At 37.4% G+C, this 22,503-nt stretch overlaps 1 protein-coding gene across 7 annotated transcripts in view; it reads right to left on the bottom strand.

Annotated features, from left to right (window-relative positions):
- Positions 1 to 373: 373 nt before the first annotated feature.
- Positions 374 to 22,503, bottom strand: part of BCAS1 (brain enriched myelin associated protein 1) — a 49,249-nt gene continuing 27,119 nt past the window's right edge. For 4 of the 7 annotated variants that reach the window (XM_021276638.4, XM_038166317.2, XM_038166314.2 and 1 more), the window contains 6 exons: positions 22,370 to 22,405; positions 21,835 to 22,038; positions 14,177 to 14,341; positions 11,284 to 11,349; positions 7,432 to 7,701; positions 374 to 2,050 (listed from right to left, as the gene is read on the bottom strand). In XM_021276638.4, coding sequence (XP_021132313.4) covers positions 1,976 to 2,050; positions 7,432 to 7,701; positions 11,284 to 11,349; positions 14,177 to 14,341; positions 21,835 to 22,038; positions 22,370 to 22,405 — 816 coding nt within the window. In that variant the 3' untranslated portion in view covers positions 374 to 1,975. The remainder of the gene's footprint in view (positions 2,051 to 7,431; positions 7,702 to 11,283; positions 11,350 to 14,176; positions 14,342 to 21,834; positions 22,039 to 22,369; positions 22,406 to 22,503) is intronic. The other 3 variants (XM_038166312.2, XM_038166316.2, XM_038166318.2) reach the window with 3 other exon arrangements.

The following is a 22,503-nucleotide window of genomic DNA, read 5'->3' on the forward strand; positions in this document are numbered from 1 at the left end:
GCAGTCAGTACAGATCTGCTCCTAAAACAAGGGCCAACAGAGTTATCTTCTACAGAAGGCCTGAACTATCCACAATGTAATAACAATATCTATGCTGTCTATAATATACTAATTATAACATCTATAGGATATATAATACAATTAGCTAGAACATTTTTTATTTGAAAATAGATTAAATATAATTCAAATACAGAGGCAATTACACCGGTATGAAGTCATGATATAACACGATAGTTTATTCCTCTTTTCTGATGGCACTCACTATGCTGACATCTGGCACTTTTATACAAGCACATAACTAAGATGGTTGTCTCTCTGTATGTAGCTTTACATGCACTGATCTAATTAAAACTGTATACTCTTGTAGTAGATGAAACCTAAGACTGTTTTTTTTTTTTGTGTTGCAATACTGGATATGATGATCCCAGTTCTTTCCTCATGCTACTATAAATGGGGATCTACAGAAGTCACAGGTCCTACGCAGCTGTAGAAGTAGGTTGTTACAAATCAGGTTTGAAATCTGTAAGCGGTCAGTCTTGATTGATATCACTTTGTGTGGCATCAAAGACCCATTGTGCCAGGGAGGAGAACAGAAAGTGCTGTTTATAACTAAAAGACCTTTTGTTTCTGCTCTCTACACGTAGAAACAGTGGCAAGTTTTAGTGTTATGCCTCAACTCCACGTTTGCAAGGCAAGTGCAAAAATGCTATCTTTCTACAGTGAATAGTATTGAGAAAAACGGCTCTTTTACCCATCTATGACTATTCAGAAATGTAGTTCTGCAGATTTTACAGAATTCTCACTCAATTGCCAGTTATAATCTTTCCTCAAATAAAGACAGACAGATATTCACTCCACAGGCAGGGCTTTCATATGTTGATTTATACCTTAATGTCACATCTATCATCAGAAAATAGGGATGCAAATAATAAACTTTGTTTTAAGATTAAAGCAGCAAATGATTTTGTGAAAGGATTAGTATGTTTATTTAATCATAATGAGATCAAAATATACAATATATATCTTTCAGATGCTAGTGTGACTTCAAACGTCAGGCTTACAGTTTTTTGTCTGAGTAAATGGCTGAATAAACCACAGAAATCTTACTTTTCTGTAAAATTTATTAACTACAGTTATTACAGGAACCTTGTGAAGCAGGGAGGTGCCTGGACAGCCTTGATTTTGATTTTATTAGGATTAATTACAAGTATAGATATAAACAAATATCTGATGAAACAACTAACTTTTTTTCTTCTTCCCTGTCATCTGAAAAACATTAATAACAGGATTGTAGGTACAGCCTTGGAGTTAGGACTACGGTGGGGACACGGGTGCCCCCTTGTGTTCCTATTAGAACCTTAAATAATTTTTAATTTGTTATCCTACCTCACCAGGACAGAAGTTGTCTCAATCATGTAAAGCTTTTGCATTTTAGCTTTTTAATCTACATTAATAACCAATATGAAGCATAACTTTATAACCTCTGATTCTATTATACTGCAGACTTTTTGCTAATTTTAGCACTATTTAATACCACAGAAGGTGACTTGGTTGTTTTTACATTTAAGTATAACATTTATCAAAAAAGATTTTTTTCCTGGCTGCTTTGAAGCTCTCTAAAACTGAGGATTTGTTGCTCATGCCTTGCTGCACAAACTGCATTCCTTTGTCACATGCATTTTTCTGCTATTTAATTCACTGCCCATTTCTTACCTTACTACCCTCTATATACTGAAAATCATCCACATGACCTTTCTTTAAATATAATACTCCACATTGCTTCTTGATGATCTTTACAGTTGCTTTCTAACATCTAATGAACAAACCCTGTAAATGATATACCTTAAATGATACACCAATGTTTATTTTAGCCTCAGGCATCTGATGACAGCCATGTAAAGGAAAATAATGAGTCATCTCTATTGCAAGTGAGCGTAGAGAGAGCTGCTGATCCTTCAGCAGCCAATTGTATTCATTACTTGGATTTCCCAGCAGGTAGGATAGACACTGGATCTGTTTGCACTTCGGCATCAGACATCCTTTTGGAACCCTGTGGAATAAGATATAGAAATTTATTTAAAAAAAAAGAAAAAGAATATTTCTAAACAGTTAAGTGGGGAATTATGTGTTAGAGCTTTGCTATTAGATGTTTTCCACTCATTTCAGTTCCCTGTTCTTCGTAATTTGCTCTTTACTTAGTATGTAAGTACCTGAACACCATCTATATCACAACAATCCCAGAATGCTACTGCCTGCAATTTTGCCTAAATGCATTGGTTCATTCAATATGATTTTTATATAATTTCTCCAATCGTCATGAAAAGTGATTGTGCTGACTAGCTAACATAACAGAGACATGTTCCTGCTTGCAGTATTGTAGTTTTGGCATAATTCTCACCAAAATATCTCTGGTCTAAATGCTTCACTGAAACCACACTAGGAGTCCATCAAGCATGATTAATAGTGTATTATAGCCAGCCTTGGTCTGCTCTAACTTACAGGAACATTAAATACTTTTATGCATGACAGGTATTTGACAATGTTAGAGTGATAAAGCTTTTCTATGCTACAAATATAATTCTGGTTTTGGAAAAAGTTCAAGACACTAATCTGGTTTAGATGAAGGAAATGCATAGATCTAGTTCTGCTAACAAAATCTTCGACCAGTAATTAATAGAAACTTGGTTTTAGTTTACAATGCCTTGGCCCAATTTTACTGGCATTGAACGTTGCAGCAGAATGGATCCACAAACACTAAGAGGTCACTGTTAACAGTGCGTATGGATGCCAATCCTGTTTGCAACTAGATGCCTAAATCATTACATACTGAACAGAAAAATACAGTGACAATGCTAAAAGCGGCTATGTGCTTTTCCTACAACATGAATTTTGCAGAATCATATATAAATTGTCCTTTCACATAGTACAATTCATTCTGGGAACCTGACTCACCACTTTAGGTCACCATGGGACTATTTTGTGTCAGACTGGGAAAGGGAAAGATCTCAACTTCCTCATCCCTTTCAGGGAGGTAAGATCAGTGTTTTTGTATATCGATTAGACTTCACCTCACTGACATGCTTTCAACTTTTCACCTTTGAAAATCTAAGTATAAAAAGAACAGACAACAAACAGCCCCTGCCTTAAACTAACCATAATACTGTGCTAGGGTGGGCCAGGAAACAACAAAACAAAACAAAACACTCCACTGACTGCAGTGGGTTTGCTTCTGCTTACACTAATGTTGAGTTTTGAAGACACTCTGGAACAGAATGATTTTTTTTTTCTTTTTTGCTACTTACACGTAGCAGCAAATATAAGGCATTAAAAAAAGACAAACACACAATAAAAAACAGTTCTAATGTCTATCAAAAATGCCAAATGAGCTAGTCATTTCAAATTTGTCCAGCAACCCTAAAAACCTGCTCAACACTTAGATTTCCTCTGTTACAAAAGTAGAGTGGAGTCTCTCAACCATAGCTGTGACCACATTAAGCCATTTCTAGGCTGACCTAGGAAATAAGATGATACCATTTGCCAGCCTTCCTATAAATGATGCAGACTGGGTGGAGACTAGGGGAAGGGGAAGCTCGTTTCACATAATCCCCATTTTGACTCATTTAGTATATATGCAGAATGTCTCGTTGTTATTTGCCTATACTACAGTCTCCCTGCTGCACCCATTTTCACGGTGGTTGCTGATTAAAGCAGGAAGCTTTAAGAGAGACAAGCTGATGATTCTTGTTAAACTGGAATTTCCAAGCCTGATGTGAAATAAAGAACTTTGTTCCTGCCCTTTTAACGGACAAATTCCAGCTCTGCCCTCAGATTCAGAAGCACGGGTACCACTGGCTTATATCTTGCTCTTGATTACTCTGCATAATCTCTTTCAGTGCAGTGAAAGTTGCCTGCATTTGTGACAGTTAGACTGGAACATATTTTGGACAGAACACTTTAAAGTACACATGCAGGAATGTCCTGGTATTGGAGTATTCTTTTTTTTTTTCCCCAGCTTGTGCTCAGAAATTTATGTCAGTGTACCAGATACACAGATCAGAATAGGTCAGAATAGTTTCCACATGCTAAGCACTTCCAGCTTCTGACAACTTCAGTATGAGTTATTCCAGCTCAGAAAACAATACCATTAATCTTCTGTGACCCCACCCCCTCCTTTAAATTTCTAATCTAATCTTTCTAATTTTTACTAAATACCTATGCATTTTATATAGCTTAGAAATTCATCTCTTTTCACATAGGAACAGCCACTGGACCTTACTGTCTGTGCCAAAACCACACAACCAGGCCATAATACTGTTTGCTTGCATAAGTGGCTCCGTTTGTATCAAAAGTTTCAGTAACTTTTAGCCCAACTGGGAGCAGATGCTTGTACTGAAGCATTCTCATCAGCTGCATTCCTGCACTATGACATCCTCTTACTCTGTGCCCTTTCCCAGACGAATCAACAGATTGAGGAGAAAGTGTTGTTAAAATAGCTGCTATTGAAACAGCTCATCAGAATTTAGGAGGAGCTCAGTGGGCACGGGTTATGTGAGCAAGTAAGACCTCGCAAGATCTCGTTAAACACCTTCTGCTTCCATTTTATCACTATAAAGCTTTATATATATGTATATATGTATGTATACATATGTTTTTTTTCTGAGTTGTTACCAGATACCTGAGCTGTTACCTTGAAAGGAAACTTCTGGCATTGGTTTGTGTCTGATCTAATACTTTTAGATTAATGATTACACCTTCCCGGGTCTTAGTTTGATTACTTAGGAGATGTGTAGATTATTTTTTTCAAAGCATTACAGAACTAGGTTTCTTAGGTGTGGGTAATCTTTGTGATACTGAGAAAGAGGTAGTCATTTCCTGGGATATATTTTCCATAAACATACCTCTTTTTTTTTCCCCTCTCTCCATCTACAATTGCAACAGAAGACAAGGGGCTACACAGTCAAGCTGTCTGGTATCCTACTTGAGCAAGAAAAATATCTCACAAAATCTCTCTACTTCCTCTACCTTTATACTGCATTCTTTTTTTTTCTCCCCATAACTGTCTTTTAACCCCTGCATAACCTTCTCTCTTGATCAAAAAGCTTCCCTCCCCCCTCCCCCTTCCCCCCTGAATCACAGATACCTTTTCTGCATCTCTGACTCTTTCATGAACTTGCACTTAAAAAAAGCATTTTTCCTCACTGTTTTATAGTTCCTACTATCTCTGGATCCTTTTTGGAATAATTCTAAATTAGTGTCTACTTTTAAACTCTACAAAAAAAATTTTGGGCACAGTTCATATGAATGACGTTATGCAAAGTGCAGTTGTCAACAGAAAAAACCTTCCTCATACATTCAATGAGAATCATGATAAAGGAGAGCTGTCAGTGCTTAATTACAATAAATTACCAGACTAGGAAAAGAAAAAAACCTCAATTGTCTCCAGAAATCATAGAGGTAGTTAACCTTTGGCCTGTTTCTAGATAACCTATAACAATAACAACAACAAAAAAATGTTACCATCATGTACATGGTGTAAGCCTGGATTCCTGATTTTACTGCTGGGATGGGGGATGTTGCAGGCCTCCACATCTGAATACTACACCTACACACCATGCTTGGGGCATGGATCAGGTGTTACACACATGCACTGATGTTGTGTGCTGTGGAAATTTTATACAGAAATTTGGAGACGGAGATGAGGAAAGAAAAGTGTTCATGTATATGAATGTGCATGTGTTTGGTAATTCAATTAAATAGTATAATACACAGATACGTGTAAAACTATATCCTCTCTTTCTCATGCTGTGCTAAGCAAAAACAATAATAAAAAAAATTTCTTTTTGACTTCACTGGGACCCAAGATGAAAGAAGCCAATGGAAGCTGGTGGTTATTACAAATGAGCTCCAAAACTTTCTTGCTCCACTGAAACACATAGGAACATTCCAGTGGTTCATGATGGACCAGGATTTTACCCCAGCAAAACAGGGTGAAATGCAGAAAGCAGAAATGGCTGAACTGTTGCAATCAACATTTCAAAAAGTTATTTTTCTTTTGCTCTTAATTCCCCTGATAATGCATAATTATTTTGGTAATGCAAATAGCCCTCAGTAGGATATATAGTAATTCTGTGAAATGAGTGCAAATTAAATACTTCTTATGATGTGGAAAAACATCTGCCTCAGAATGAGTCATATTGGTCTGCATGGCAGCCTGATTTTATAACCCCATGTCCTAATAGGGCTAATTTTCAAATGCATGTTACCCTTTCACTCTGTATTGCTTGACATTTGTTCTTTCAGACCTGGAGGGATGACTGGCTGTCTTTTTCATTCATGACAGCCTTAGAAATAAACTAGGGAAGGAGGAAGAAAAAGAGCTATACATCTCTCAAGAGGAAACAGATTCACTAGGAATCATTGCAGGTAATGTAGTCAAATCAGTTGAGTTTTTCTTGTACCCCTTAAATTTTGTGATGAAGCTCAGGTTACAGACAAGGTTCCCAAAAGTTTCTAAAAAAAAAAAAATGACCCCATAACTCTGTATTAATTGCTGCTGTGGCAATGGGAGGAAAGAGAAGCAAAACGCTCTCTTCCAATTGATTTATAAAAAGTAATGGAAATTTGTCCTCCTGCAGAGAGGCTCGAGAAGCAGCCCCAGAAAATTCCATCTATTTAGTGGTCTGAAGAAGCACTTGTTGCATCAGTAATAAAAAGTCTTATAGTAACTCAGATTTTTAGTGTCCTGAATTCTTTCATATCTCCACTTCAGGTTTCAGTGAAGTGGGGGGTATATATCAAGTTTAGGGTACAGTTTTACAAAATAAAACAAAAACCATAACAAAAAAAAGTTAAAAGTACCATGTGTTTTTGTTTCTTTAACTAGTGCATAATTAATTACTAATGCTAGGAGCTTATCTTGTGACTTCTGTGCTGGCTCCCATCCATCAAGATCTCTATCTTGATTTTTCTCCTGGAAGTTGGGTCTACCGCTCCTTGCAGGGATGTCCCAGGTGCTCTTGAGCAGCATTTGAGCCACCATCACAGGAGACAGGTTACTCCAGCAAACTGACATCACCCTCACTTTTCCTTTATATACACACCATAATTTGTAGGCAGTTCAGCACCTACTACCAGAGCAGCTGAATCATCCCCATAGCCAAAGCATGAACCTATAAAAAGGGTGTGGGAGCCATTATGGCTGTCCCATAGTAAATTGTACCTGCCTGTGAATCAGTGCCCTGAGGTCCAAGTTTTCTCACCTTTGCCAAAATTTGCTTTTTACCCTTAGACCTGCAAGCTGCTTATGAAATTCCAGTCCTGACACTAGAGCACTGTGCAGTGAAGCACAAAACTCACAGGGTTAACAGCTTGCAGGTCAGGTGCTTAAATCAGCTGAGAAATAACTTAAAAGATAGGATTAAATTAACATACAAGGCTCTTAAAAAACCCTCCAAGTGACTGCCTCTTCTCTGTCCTCTTGTAGGAGGAGGGTTCCTTTGAAGTGTCTCCTCCGTTCTGGATGGAGTCGGTCTCGGCTGTTTGCTGCTCCCTGGAGTCTGGCTGCTCTCTGGCTTCCTGTTTGCTGCCTTTCTGCTTGCTCAGTTCCACTGTCGACTTCTTGTCTTTTGAACTCTCTTTGCTCTTTTGGCCCACAGGTTCACTTTCAGCTGTGGCAACTGGCCTCTCTGTGGAGTTTGATGTCTAAAGCAGTTTCAAACAATGGTTATTTTTAGAGGGAAATGTAAACATTTTGGAAGGCGATCCATAAATATATTTAGAAATGAAAGGCCACCTGGCAGGGAGAAATCCTGCTGTCCAACAGGTTTTCGTCTCCAGATTTCATGACTGACTCCTGCAGCCTTGACTCAGGGAAGTACTCCCAGGGAGCTGACAGTTACTTACATGAGCAAGGACTGCAAGATCAAGCCATCACTGCACAGACTTATTTACACACGTCTATGCTCAGGCTGCTTTAGGAGCCAGGGAACATGCATGCAAAGATGCACAGTCACAGGCATGCACTCCCACTGTTACTCCCCCAGCTTTTGCATTCCAAGCTGTGCAAGCACCCAAAAAGTTCTAGGGAAAGGTCTGGGGGAGGATGGAAGTAAAAGACGTATTAAGCAAAAGATTAAAAACGTCTCTACAAAACGCAATGCTCCATCAAAAATTAAAAACATAGGGAATAGCACATAGAAAATCCCATGTATGAGTGCAAAAGAAGAGATAGTAAATATTCCAAAGACAAACACAATGGCAGTGCACCTATTTATAGTAAAGGCAGAGATTCTGAAACTTAGAGAAGTATGGGATATGTTTGAAGTTCAAAGGAAAAACATGTAGACCTGGCAAACAACTGATAAGACAATTAAACTGTCACTATTTCCATAGTAGCAAATAACTAGATATGTTTTTTCCTTATGCCAAAAATCACATTACCTTATTTATTTTCTAAAATAATATTTAAAATACTATGATAAATGAACATATACATTTACCACGTTGAAAAGCTGGAAATCTTACATCTGCACTTATGGCACAGCTAAGAGCTTAACGATATGTAATTTTTCCAACTTTGTGGATTTTGCTGTTACTCTTCAAATGTTTAATGTTCTTCTAAAAGCCTGGACTTATACACTTATGTGAAGGTTAACTTTCATTCAAAACAAATACATATTTAGACCATTTCAGACAAAAAACTGAAAGCAGAAACTCTAGACAAATAGAATGCAAATACACCTCTGAGATCTATTTAAAAACAAACAGAAACAACAACAACACAACCCTCAAGACACTCTAATTTTCTGGGAAACAAGAATGAGAATGGTTAGCAATACTGCTACTTGCTTTTTTTCACTTGATTCTTCTTTCTTTCCCTACCTAATCTTAGAAAGAAAACCACCAAACACATGAAAGTTATAGAACTTGCAAAGTTGTTTGTATTGCAAACGTTTAATACATTCAGTCTTGACCAGCTATCTTAAGTCCTCAACAAAATATGGGCTTGTATTTAACTATTTCCTTTTCCAGGGAACTGACGTAGGTGTGTGTTTGCTTACATCTGGATTTGCCTGCTTAAAGGACAAGCACAAAGCTAGTCTTTACATTAGTTCTGCAGGCAACTCATGAAGACAACACATGAAACCTGGAGATGCAGCCCTGTACACCACGGGCAGACACCATCTGAATGCCAATAGTTTATCAACACAAATTCAGGAAGCCCAGAGTTCAGGAGAACAGTCTGGGGAGCTGCACAGACATTGCACACTGCCTGCACCTTGTCCACCTCGCTTGAGGAAGGAGTCCTGCTTGGACGCACCTCCAAGTACCCAAGCAATGTAGGAGCTCTCCCAGCACAGGGATAAACAGAGCTTCATAAGCCCAAATTTGTGTCTTTCATTTTGATTCATTTCAACTATAAAACAGGAAGCACTCAGATCCTTTTTACTCTTATTTGCCTTAGCTTGCTTTTGAAACATTTCCCTTTGGTGCAATTGCAGATGTGCACATTTGATTCAAAAATAACCACAGCACCCAAAATACAGCGATGAGACTGGATATGTCAGAGTTCAAAGATGCCATAACTTCTAGCCCTTATTAACACACTGTGAAATCTGTGGGTTTATTCTGTGGGTGTTAAATTAGAGTCAAGTCTTGCTCACCACACATATTTGATTGTGTAGGTGTCTGATAGTTGCAGTATTGCAGCCGAATGCAAACTGGCTACAACAGGACTATTTCTGGGAGCAGGTTTGGCCCTTTGATGTTAGTCAAACAAAACACTTAAAGAAATATTCATAATACATTTTCCAGGCAAAATAAGAAAAAAAAAAAAAGATCAATCTGATAATCTCTTTGAGGTGTTTCATATTAACCTTGAAAGGCAGGAAATTGGCATATTTTATATTGATGGGAGCAGCTCAGGAAATACAAAGTGAAACCTATGAATAATGAAACATGCTAATGTTTCTTATACTAAAGGCTGATCTGCACCTGACAGATTGCTTTTACTCTCTCAGCTATAACTGTGCCACTGAAAGGAAAAAAAATAAAAATCAACAGGATAGTGTTTTTCCCATCATGTTACAGGAATCCTCAATCCAAGGCTGCTTTTTAAATGCAAAAGACCAACCCCATAAATTTTGACAAACTTTGGATAACTGCTGTTTTGCATTTCTGCAGAATGGCAGTGATGAAAAATGAAGATTTGCAGAATTCTAGAAGTGGAATGACAAAATTTAAGGGGATTGTTACACAGAAAATCTAAAAATGGAAGTCTACAGCAAATGAAGACTTCCTTGAGCACAAAGCTATGCTACGTTATACCAGAACAAATAAGCAGCAGAACTAATAAGTTGTTTAAAAAAAAAAAAATGAAGTAACCTGACTGCTAATTAAAATAATAAAATACTAAAAATAAAATATCTGGGATGGTAACTTTTAGCCACTTAGCAGATCGTTTCAGAAAACTTCTATGAAATAAAGAATAAAATGTCACAAGACCAGACCTTCTGTATTCTGGGATGTTTTAAAGAAAGAATTCATAAAGTTTAACTGAGAAAACCATGAAAAAATAAATAAAAGGGAGAAAATCATTTTTCCAAATAATTAAGAAGAGATATAAAAATAAAATTCTGAAGGGTTACTTTTCAGTACAACCTTCACAGACCCTGAGTCTTATCTCAGAAAAGGTAATAATATTTCCATTTCTAATAAAAATATGATTTTTCTAGGTCATTTTTTAAGCAATAAGTAATAAAAGGTCATATTGAATTTTTGATACAAATTTTATGAACATAGAATAAAGCAAAAAGAAACAATAAGAAAAAATATTTTCATGGCTTTTGTTAAATGGCAGTAAAGAGTTTTCATTTTCACTTTCACTTTTCTTCTATGTGATTTTCCACCTAAATGATCCTTTCCTCTGCAGACACATCTACATTAAAGTAAAAATCATTCTATTTAGTTTCACTGCCTATACCAGCAGAAAATAAATAACAAGAAAAAGAGAAAATTAAAACAAAACAAAAACATTATTGTAGCAAAAGACAAAAAGCATGATTTCTAATGTGATTCTTTAAAATCTTGTTTAATGGTATAAACAGATAAAATAGAGAGAAGTAAAGAAATAAGGAAATAGATGAAAGTGAGATGAAAGTGAGCATACAATACTTTTTTTCTCAGGGATTTTTTTTTTTTTTTTTACATTTCAAAAGCTAAAGCTGCGTGGAATTAGGTGATAGCAATCCATCACCAAAAGATGAAAAAAATCTAGGCACTTACTTGGTGACTGGGGCTTGGGCCATTTACCTCTTCTGAACGGGTTGTCCCTCCATCACCCTTGCCTGACTAAAATAACAAAGGATTATAGGAATTCTATCTAGGTTCTTGTCTGAAACATTAATCAATATGAAAACACACAAATCAAACAATGCAAGGTTTGATTAAGAATACTTTTTACAGTACTAAAACAAAAGCAGACATTTCAGGACCTCTAACAACATTTTTGAAATACCTACAAATCAAAGTTTTTTTGTTTATTTGTTTGTTTGGTTTTTGATATATGACACAGCTGCCTTTTGCATGGTAATTTTCCCATTAAGGAGTTAGAAATTTCAATGAAGTCTCAGTGGACCAGAGATCATAGGCAGTAAACAAGACAGTGCTATCAACCCTGCCACTGTAATGTTTTACGAAAAAGCTTTTGCTTGCTTTTCAGAGACAAACCTGCCTTATAAGGTCTAGTGTAACTTCCTTTCTAGTTTACTATCACACTAAGTGCATATTCCATGAATAATTAAAGCACACTTAACATTACAGATATATTTTTTAGATTTTATCAGCATCCATTCTCACCAATTTTTGCTTTTCAGTTTTTGCCTTCTCTCTACATGCATCTATGTTATGTAGCAGCCCTTCTTGGTGCCCACTCTTCCCAGCCAGAAGAATCAAAGCAGACCTTGAGGCTATAGCACAGGCAGAGTAAACCTTGACTCTGAAATACATTGTCAAGGTATGATCCCTTCTATCTAGACTTAAAATGAAAAAAACCTGTTTGACAAACAAGCTCAATGAGTGAATATTACAAGGTTTGTGACAACTAGATTAAGGTTTAGTTACAATTAGTAATATGAAAGACAAGGAATGGCCTGTACATGTTTAATTAAAAAGTGTTAGAGGCTTCAACATAGTAGTCTCTTGAGTACCATATAAGCCAAAGAGCTTAGCAGTAAAGAATAAAATAAACACCATAATTTCAAAGTGCCCAAATTTAAATGTCATTTTTACATTGCATAAGTTCAATGAAAACAATGAAAGGATGTGACTTTTGTTCTAAAGATAGATCAGGAGGATTTGTGGTTTTCTGCTGCTTGTAGATTTGTTATTTGAAGAACAACATTATCTGCTTGATCCTAAGTATAGTGTTATTGCAAGGAGTTTTTTCAGTCTCTGATTTTCTCATAAAGCCACAGAAAAATCAATATGTAGCAGCAGCATGGTAGAAAACTGAATCACTATGACAATTAATTACTTGTCACAAATTGTGGGGAAGATGCTCTTTCTGGAACATGCCTCTGCTCGGTCTCTTGCATGTTTCTGCTCGTGACTCTTTTTTATCTGTGTAAGAGGTTGTAAAAATGGAGGAGAGGAAGCACAGTGTGGTCTGTCTTAACACTGCAGGATAGAAACTCAGTCCAAAGTGCATGAAGATGTGTTGTGATAACATCTAGCTTGCATTTCTATTTCAGCAAGTCTTTAAATGCCTTCAGAAAAATTTACTAACATTAAGAAAATTTATGCTAAAACAACCACGTTTTTAACTTTTTAAAAAATTTCTTGCCCAATACCAAAAGTAGCAATACACAAGTGTCTTCTGTCTTTGCAGAAAGTTATAAAGTAACCTTGGGACTATCATCTTCATGCAGAAGAGAAATACAGTAGACAATCATAATAATGTATAAATAAATTCAAGTTTCAGCAGCCAGGTAGGTAACTGATTTAACTATAACTTGCCAAACAGAAGACTGAACAATAAAGTACATCTACAGCAGGAGCATGGGTTTTACTGCAGAGGTCCTGTCACCTTCCTTACCATACCCAGCACCATTTGTTTCAGAGGCCATAACTTGCACTTGTTAAGATCCTATCTTACAAGGTTTCATGGCTTGCTTCATCTACAGCAAGGCAAGAGAAGAGCTCAAAGATGATACACCAGATGAGTCAGTGACCTGCATCATAAGGATGGTACAGTTTGTGCAGACTGATAGCACTTCGAGGCATTTCCCACCCCTCCTGGAGGAGCCTCCTGCCCCAGTACCACTGGTGAGAGATGGAACACAAGATACATGTAGGCATTGGGTTGAGGTTTGTCCAAATTCCGAGTGAAAGAGTTTGAATGGATGATAATATGAGGTTATTTCATTTCATTCATTTTCAGTGTTCATCATTAGCTCACAAGCATTACAGAAGCTAGTTGTTTAGTAGCATTCCTCTTTTGAAGAACACTGTCTGGCTGTCTTTTGCGCACGGATTAGTCAGGGCAGCTCTTCATACCTACAACTCCAGGACAACACCAGCCATGTTATCACCTCAGTGCCTTCCTTCTGCTTTCCAGTTTTTTATTATGATTAGACTCTACTTCGTGCCTTTCTGTCATCTCATTTATAACATCACTGAAGCAGCAACTGCATCTTAGTACGTGCCAGCCTAGCTAACTGAGCACAAGCTGCAGTAACGGGTTTTAGAGGTAGAAGCAGAACTCCCTGCAGCAAGCCCAGCGCTCACAGCGGTGCGGAGACATTTCACCTGCCTCTAGGAGCAGCGCCCCAAGCCTCCCATCCAGCAGAAGCAATCCGGGAAGCTGAAGGCACGGAGGCACTTCAGGCTGCTGGGTCGCCCCTGAAGGGCCCTGGCCCACCTGGGCAGGGGAGCTGGGGCCAGCTCGGAGCCGGCCGAGCTGCGGCAGCCCCGGGCAGCCCCCGGCCGAGCCGCCAGAGGGAGCTGCAGGATGCAGAATGCTCTGGATGCTGTGTGAGGAGCGGCATCCCTGGCTGCTGCAAGCAGGCATGCCTGCGCTCCTGCACCTTACTTAGGGAGCTTGGAAATAGCTTCAGACATAACCACCCCCCCCCTCCCAGACTCGCAGTCGAGCTGCAATTCACAGCGTCCCGCTTACCAGTTTGAAAAACTTCCTCAGGTTTGCTTTGGGGGTTTTGCTTTCTTCTTTTCTAGGTTTCACTTCTGTTGCTTCTGGGCTTTTCTCATCTTTGTCAGGAGCCACAGCTTCTGAAGACGCATCTGTTTTTTCATTGCTTACGATCTCTGCTTCTTCCGATGTGTTCTGGGGGTTAGTTTGAGCAAACATTAAAAATGCAGAAAAAAAAAGTCAGACAAAAAAATCAAATTCACTCATTAAGAGATCACAATCAAGATGTTTCAGCAGTACAGTAAGGTGGGACAAGAGGAACAAATATAAATATTGTGTGAAAGCATTCTCTTAGTTTCATTACATTTGCACATGTTCTTTAGGAAATCTAGTCATTCCAGTTCAACAAAGTGTATAAGCCAGTGGGATATTAAGCACTCATTACATTGAAGAAATAGCTGTTCTTGAATAGTGGGGTAACAGTTCCTAAACACAATTTTTAAGGAAATTTTAACTACAATTATTTATAGCAGTATGTGCCGTGAGTAGGTGACACTTAGGTAAAACCTTTAAAAAAAATAATGAGAAAAAGCTCATGCCTAGGTGTTCACACCCAGAAGCAGTAATAAGATTAAGTAATTCAAGAAGAAACACACACAACAGCGTAGACATTAATTGTTAAAACTGTTTAACACTCTTCTTTGACAGTGAAATATTGAAACTTAGGATCACAGTCACAGCATTCTCAGGCCAGCCACATTTGCCTCACTAGCTTCCTTTCCCAGTTGCAAAGACAAATGACTTCTTGAGGTATACGGTATTCACATAGCTCATTTATTATCTCACCTAATCCCCTGGGTCACAGTCACCCTCTTCAATAATCTTGACCCCCATTTGAGTTCAAGAAAATCTGCTGGGTACTCAGCAATTTTGCTTTTATGGAAGGATTTTGAATCCCACTGAGCTTTAGTGCATTACTGGAAAGTTCCTTCTATTATAACGAGACTTCAACAGGAGGCGTGCAGTTTGTAAACTCCTTTGAAATACGGATCTCCCTAAGACTTATTAATCTCCTTCTTGGCTCATTTCGCAGCCTTCTCAAGGTTGTCCTGGGAGTCCTCGATGAGTTTAAGGGGAGGACAAAAGCTGGGCAGTGCAGCATGTGTGAACAGGAGGCTTCTTGCTGGAGGAGATGGAAGCACACCTGGGCAGGAGGCTGGGCAAGACTTCCCTTAGCTGATTCTTCTGCCTTTTATAAATGCCCTGGTAAATAGCATTCTCCTGTGCCCACAAGAACCACTAATTAATTCCCATCCCACTGAAACTGCATGACATGTCTTCCTTTCTGCCATAAAAAAGCTATTATGTTAATAACCAGGTAATTTGACCTGAAGCCAGCACTTTGTCATTTTGCAGCCTACCCAGAAAGGTGCAGAACATTATAAGGACAGCATAAGTTGCACTCAGCCTTCAATATCAAATCAAACAAAAGCAGGTACTTTCGTTATAGGCATTTTAAGCACAGACTTCTGTTTAAAAGTATAGTAGCTACAGCTGAAATGCATAATGATTACTACAGAAAAGAAATGCTGAAAATAAATCTCAATAATTTATATTTCACAATTTTTACATGTACATGCAGTAGCTCACATTTAATGCATACTCATAAGAATTTTGATGAAACTAATTTTAGCCACATGCACAACACGAGAACAATTTAAAGGATAAGACCAAAGATTCACCACAGCATCAGATCTTATCTCTGTGTTCAAAAAATGAGTGCCTCCTGCAGCAGCAGCTTAAAATACTACTGCCTTCAGATACTTTTCTGATCCTCTTCAACTCAGTGATTCCCATGTAGCATCTCTAGTTTAACAGCTCCTGATAGCTTTTTTCCTACCTAAATTTAGCTAAACACCTTGAGTTGCTGAAATCTCCTGATATCCAGCAGCACCCTGTGACTAACTAACTAGCTAAATAAATCTGCAGCTGAGGTATGCATTGTGTGGGAAGTACTTTTGGTGACCAAATAATTCCATTTAATACTCTATTGATTTTACTTTGAGCAAAAACAAATAATCTTTCTTGTTCACGTTTAATGTTACAGTAGTCATTCTGCATTGCTGTCACCTTTGTTTCTGCCAAATTTTTTAAGCCAAAAAAACCCCTTGATGTACGTAGATCTTCTAATGAAGTCTTTCAAAATAATCATGCACTTTTTCACTCTTAGTATTATACCTTTAGTTTAATGATATTCTTTTTGAGTTGGGGGACCAGGGCTTCACACCACTCACTACGGACTTCTAGAGCAACATGACAGATTCTGTTTTGTAATTTACTCCTTCCCTTTTGTGGATAAAATGACTTTGGGGGAGTGAGGGAGAGCAATAATGCAGGGATAAGTATTCCTCATCTCCTACTACCTGAGGTGACTGCATCACAGCCCCCATCCCCACAGAATTGTATATTTAATTTATATTTATGAACATTTCTGAGATAATCTATAATAATTTTAGCCTGTACTTCTGCCTCATTCACATACATATAATCAATTCACCATCTATTTTACTTGAAGAGAAGATTCATTGCACATGTTAGAACACTCGTTCAATAAAGCAGCAACCTAGCTTCTGGGAGCTCATCATTCAAAGATTACAGTTTGGCATCATATTACTGCTATGCTGTTACAGATGCAACCGAAATGAGTTTTGTCTCTCAAGCTACTTCTATGCAATGACATTAGTGTCACTACTAACAAATGCATCCTGAGGGGAAATGCCAAACTCTGAAAAGCATTGTCTATTTAAAAAATAAAATAGAGAGCTAAGTGATAGTTATTCAGAGACGGATTTTTTTTTTTTTTTTAAGTAATAAGCGTCTTCAGTGTCTTTTTATACATTTCTTGTATATTACACAGAAGGCTTAAGGAAGGTTTAAATCCTGCTTTAGAATACTTATTTATTTATTTTTTTAAACAGATAAACCATTTACCTCTAGAGTTACTTTCATTTTTTGCTCTATTGGGCAAAGTTGTTGTAGAAGTTACAGGTTATCTTGTTAATAAAAATATCATCTTATGCTAATTTTCTTGTAATTATCCCCAGAAAGCATTCTTGTTTACCCTTCTCACTCTCCAAGATGGAATACTGAATATTTACTTTTATGATTTTGTTATTTCTGAGATCCTTGGAGACTAATGACAAATGACCAAGGCATATTACTTCAGAGACACAGAGAATGCCTGTGTATAGTCTTTCAGCAGAGGAGAAAACCTCTTCCTGCTAAGAAGGTTTTCTGACACTTTTAAGATTAGAATTTTTATTTTTTGTTCCTGTTTCCCCTAAGAAGCTAGAAGAAAAATTTGCATTTGTGCATTCAAGAGAATCACGAAGGTGATTCTGGCAGGAATTGAAAGTATTAGGAAGAGTCTGACAAAGATAAATAGTCAATAAATTTTGAATGATGTGTTAACCTAAACTGTTCTCTAGAGCAATGGCTACATTTCCTCTTCGCTTCACCTGGGACAAAACCAAATAGTATCAAAAGTTGTGACTAGTTTTAAAAGGACACCACTTCTTGTATATAATAATAATTTGCAAACAACCAAGTTCTATCAGCTTCATGTATCTTTTACACATAAGTGTCCTCATGAACATGTTATCTACTTGTAGGTATAATTACATTAACTGAGGTTGTTGGATTCATAGGTGTAAATTCTGCCTCCAGTTTCCTTAGACACAAACTGTAATATATTCAACCTGAGTCAGCAGCTATTGTTATAGTAGGTTGTTGTTATTTTTTAAAAGGCACTCTTTGACAAGTTTAGAATACATTTAATGAAAAATTTGTCTGAATTTACATGAGCGCCATTCTCTGCTATTCCTATTATAGAGCTACCACTGTTTTCCAAAATATTTTAATCTATCTTTGCTAGATGTGCAAGAGTAGAGTAAGAGTAGTTTACTAGGGTCTTTCTTTCACTATGTTTGTAAAACATTCTACTAGCTATTAAATATTGCTGTCTCTAATTTTCTTCTAGTAATAAGCTCAACCAGTTAGAGTTGAAAGTGTTTGTTCACCCTTTGAGTCCTCTTTCTGGTTCTTACAAACCTTCCTGTTTTTATGGGTAACTATTACTACACCACTTTCTTGACTGTAGAAATTGTTGCCTTATGATAACATAACTTATTTTGTGATCTGGATAACTTTGATAAGAGTTTTCATTTTGCTTGCTGCATCTTTCCTCAAAATTGAGGTAAACACTGTACCCTGCTTTGATCTCGTGCTGGAGTCCACTGCGTAAGAATCAAGGTACAGTTCTTCTGCCTTATGTCAATCATACCATGCATCTGAAACATTTTTAAGATAAAAGAAAAGCTATGAGAGATGGCCTTTTGCTCAAGAAGTTTCCCCTTAAAAGAGCAGTCATGCTTGAGGTCTGTTCCTGCCTCTTGCAGACTCGCAGGCAGGAAGCAGGGAGGGTTAGCAAGACTTTAACCACCTTCCTGCCCTTTGCCAGCACAAAGACAGCAGAGGCTGCTGCAGTGGAGGCAGCTCAGCCTTAACCATCAGTGCAGCCTTGGACCCCCACCCTGAGCCTCTTCTCACCTACAGCTGCTGCCTGAAGGTGTCACCCAGCACATAAGCAGCTCTCACAGTTCAGACTAATTAATATTCATCACTGCCAGCTGATGGTGAAAATCATACTGTTCTGTAAACAAGCCAGGAACATGGTGCTGGCTCAAGTCCTATTGTTTTTACTCACTGGTTCGAAGATGTTAAGGCTTCTCCCAGCTATAAGAACAACAGCTATACCAGCAGTCATCATGGTTAAAACCAGACAGGTTTTGAACTGGCCCTCAAAAACCTATTGCTTGTCTTACTCACTCACTGAACCAGAGGGAATTCTCTTTAAATTTTTTCTGCATCCAGCTATCCAGCAAAAAAAAATAAAATAAAATGCCAGAATCTCCTTCTTTCCTGCCTGCCAGGTGGTATATTGCAGGATGGGAGCAGGTAAACTCTGTCAGGAACTTGATAAGTCCTGGGTAGTTTTAACATTTGCCTTGCACACTCCACCCAAATATTTACCTTTTCTTTCCTGTGGCAGAGTATGGTCTCAGGCTCAGCAATAAAAGGTGTTGTTCTGCTTTACCTAACAACTAACTATTTTGCTATTTGTATTATCAGTACATAAATACCTTCCAGTAAAAAAAGCGCTTTTTCCGTGTCTTGTAACAACAGAATTGCATTTCTTTTTTTTTTTAAATATAACTGCTTTTAAAGATAATTCAGATCAGTCTTAATACTGAGTCCCCTCCCACCATCATTTACTTGCATACTTTGATCAGATATAAATGAAGTGTCATGTTTTTCTGCCCTGATCAGATATCTGCAAGGTCTTGAAACCAACTTTCCAACACAGATATGTGAAATTATTATCTGTAATTTTCTCTTAATATCCCTTAGCATTTGCTAAATACACTTATATGCCAAACATTTGAGTAACATGAGAATTCTCTTGTGGACTGATCAGGAAGTGGGGCAAATACAGTTAAAGTGGTTTCCATCTGCAGAGTTAAAAAAAATAATATCCTAATTCAACATATTTATTCGATTCAGCATTAACTGCAACATGTTGACAAGCACTTCATTAGCTATACTTTGAAGTGAAAGCTCATCAAAAGATAGATATCTGAGAGACTGCCTGGAAAGAGAGAAGTGGGTTCTGAATTCTGGAATACTGAGTACCATAGCTGCCATTTGTTAGTTCAAAAAAAAGAATTACACATGACTGAATTATGTACCTATTTGGGACAGTTGTTAGCTTCAATCCTCTGTCCTAACAGAAGAGCAGTATATTAAAAAAATCACTGCAGGATTAAAAAAATACAGTCCTCAAACCAAACTGAAATTTGAGGTTAACCTGTACTCTGAGGACTTCTATACATCTATACTTTTTTTTTAAACCTTCAAGTTGAATGGGTCAGCCAGGTCTTTCAAAGCAAATATAGTATTGTTCTCTGTCAAGAAATAGAAGAAATAAAGTAAAAACAGCCTTTTATAAGTAATGATTCAATGAAAACAACAACAAAACAAAACAACAACAAATTAAATTCTCTGTTGCAGAAATTTACTTCAGAAAACTTACAAAAACACTTGGTCTAAGGGTGATTCCAGAAACAAAAAGTTCATACAGAGAATAAATAACCTTGTTCTACAAAGTTCAATGTCAGATTTCATTTTCCAATATACTTTTGTGTATTTGGTACAATGATATAAGTAACCCTTAGTATTTTTGGTAGCAACCAAACTCAGCACTGGGATGTACGTGTTTCTCCACAATGCTTTCCATTCACTGAGGTAAACAGTTTTATTTCAGTGATGATGTAGGTAAAATTAAATGGAGAATTATGAATAAAAAAGTGAAAGATGGAACTTTAGTAAAAAGTCCTGAGGTGCTTGAGATTCCAGAATTTCCATGAAAGTTGTTGTAAAGACTTAGACCTAGTTTAACTTAGCTGTAATATGAAATATTTGCTATAATATTAAATATGAACTTCAGACCAGATTACTCAGCTTTACATTGAAACTTCATGCAAACATTTGCCAGAAGGACTCGTTCTTATGATGCTCAGCATACATCCTGCTTCCCATTTATTTTCGAATAAGCCAGACTATTCAGATGGAGGAGGAGGTTTCCGTAGCAATAATAACTACAGGGAAAAAAATCTCCCTCTCCTCCTCCTTTACAGGTTTCCTGTCATTCTAGATACTTGATCTACCCAATTCCACAGGAAATTAAGTCCCAAATAACAAGCATTTCAAGCTTAAATCATTTTGAAGATTGTTTACTCAGTAAATATCCAAGCAATTTTTTTTTTTAAATATGCAAATAACGAACTCAATCCATTTCTGCCCACTAGGGAAAAAACAACTAAAGAAGCTGTGCAGGGCTAGCCACTCCTTCAGCCTCTGTGTATTTAGAAGCATTTCATTTCTGGGTTTTGAACTTAAACAGAAGCCCAGGAAAGCAATTATTCAACATACAATATTTCAGCAAAGCTTAATACAGCTCTTCTCTTAAATGAAATGAAGAAAGCATCCTTCAGTTCATAAAGCACTAAAGATCTTGGAAACAGGAAATGTGTTTTCGAAGTTAATCTTTATTTTAGCTAAAGCTGTTTAACCTGAGAGAGAGCATTTTTCTAAACAATTGACCTCAATCTCCAAACTTAAAGACTGATACACTCTTGTATGACTTTTTTTTGTTTGTTTGTTTGAGTAAAAATAGACCTACCAGATTCCAGGTTTTCAGATATTCAGAAATAAACCATTTCTCAAACAAAACAAAACAAAACAAAACAAAACAAAACAAAACAAATCCCTAGTATTTCTTCAATAATATTTTTCAAAAATACTAGACAGGTTTTAAAGACTATGGTTTTACAAGATTTTTCCAGAGGATCATAATTGCCATTATTAGCCATGTGTATACATGACTGCCCAAAGCTCATACAAGCACTTGCAGCTGGATGTAGTATTTATGTCCCTATGCACTTAGCACGCAGGATGTGCTCAGCTGCACAGATGTGCCTGCTTTACTGTTGCTGTGTACTCCACAGTATCTCCAGACACTATGTGAACAGGGAGCTGTGGGATGGACCAGCTTTGAAATTCAGACATACCTTTTTCCAAAAGAGTTTGCTCAGTGGCATGGGAGTGGATGATGCTTTCTCCTTCGTCACCTCTTTGGGGGCTTCAGTGGCTGCTGCCTGCTGCTGGGCAGCAGGCTCGGGGGCTTTTGTATTCTGCTTAGCTGTCTGCAGTTCTTGAGAGGAAGGGACATTTTTGTCTGATTTCACTGAGCTAACAGGCTGCTGTTCAGTGCTCTAGAAATAAACAAACACAGAGGCTGTTGGAAATGTGAGTGACAAGATAATCACAGCATGTTTAAGCATCACCTGATTTAAATGGTAAGCACAGAACAGGCTGCCACTGCACTGGACATGTAAAGCAATAAGGCAGTTTGAGCTGCTTTGCCCTGTCTTGAAGTAGTGCCTTGAACAGTGGAAACAAATTACAGAGCAACCCGCCCTTCATAATAGAGATGATTAATTGATAAAGAAATTAAAACACAGTGTTTGAAACTGAAAACAACAGTGAGAATAATCATCCTTTGACAGCATTATTCATTCAGATAACTTGCATCACGCTACTCACTTTGGTGTTAGTTGTCTGTTGGGTCTCCTTTGCAGCCTGGAGGGAAACAAAACAAAGACAAGTCTGACAATGTCAGCACTCAGTTACGCGATTCAGGAATTGTCTGTCAATTTTTTATTTTTATTTTTTATTTT

The sequence above is a fragment of the Anas platyrhynchos genome, chromosome 21, assembly GCF_047663525.1.
Source record: "Anas platyrhynchos isolate ZD024472 breed Pekin duck chromosome 21, IASCAAS_PekinDuck_T2T, whole genome shotgun sequence".
Classification (NCBI taxonomy): Eukaryota; Metazoa; Chordata; class Aves; order Anseriformes; family Anatidae; genus Anas; species Anas platyrhynchos.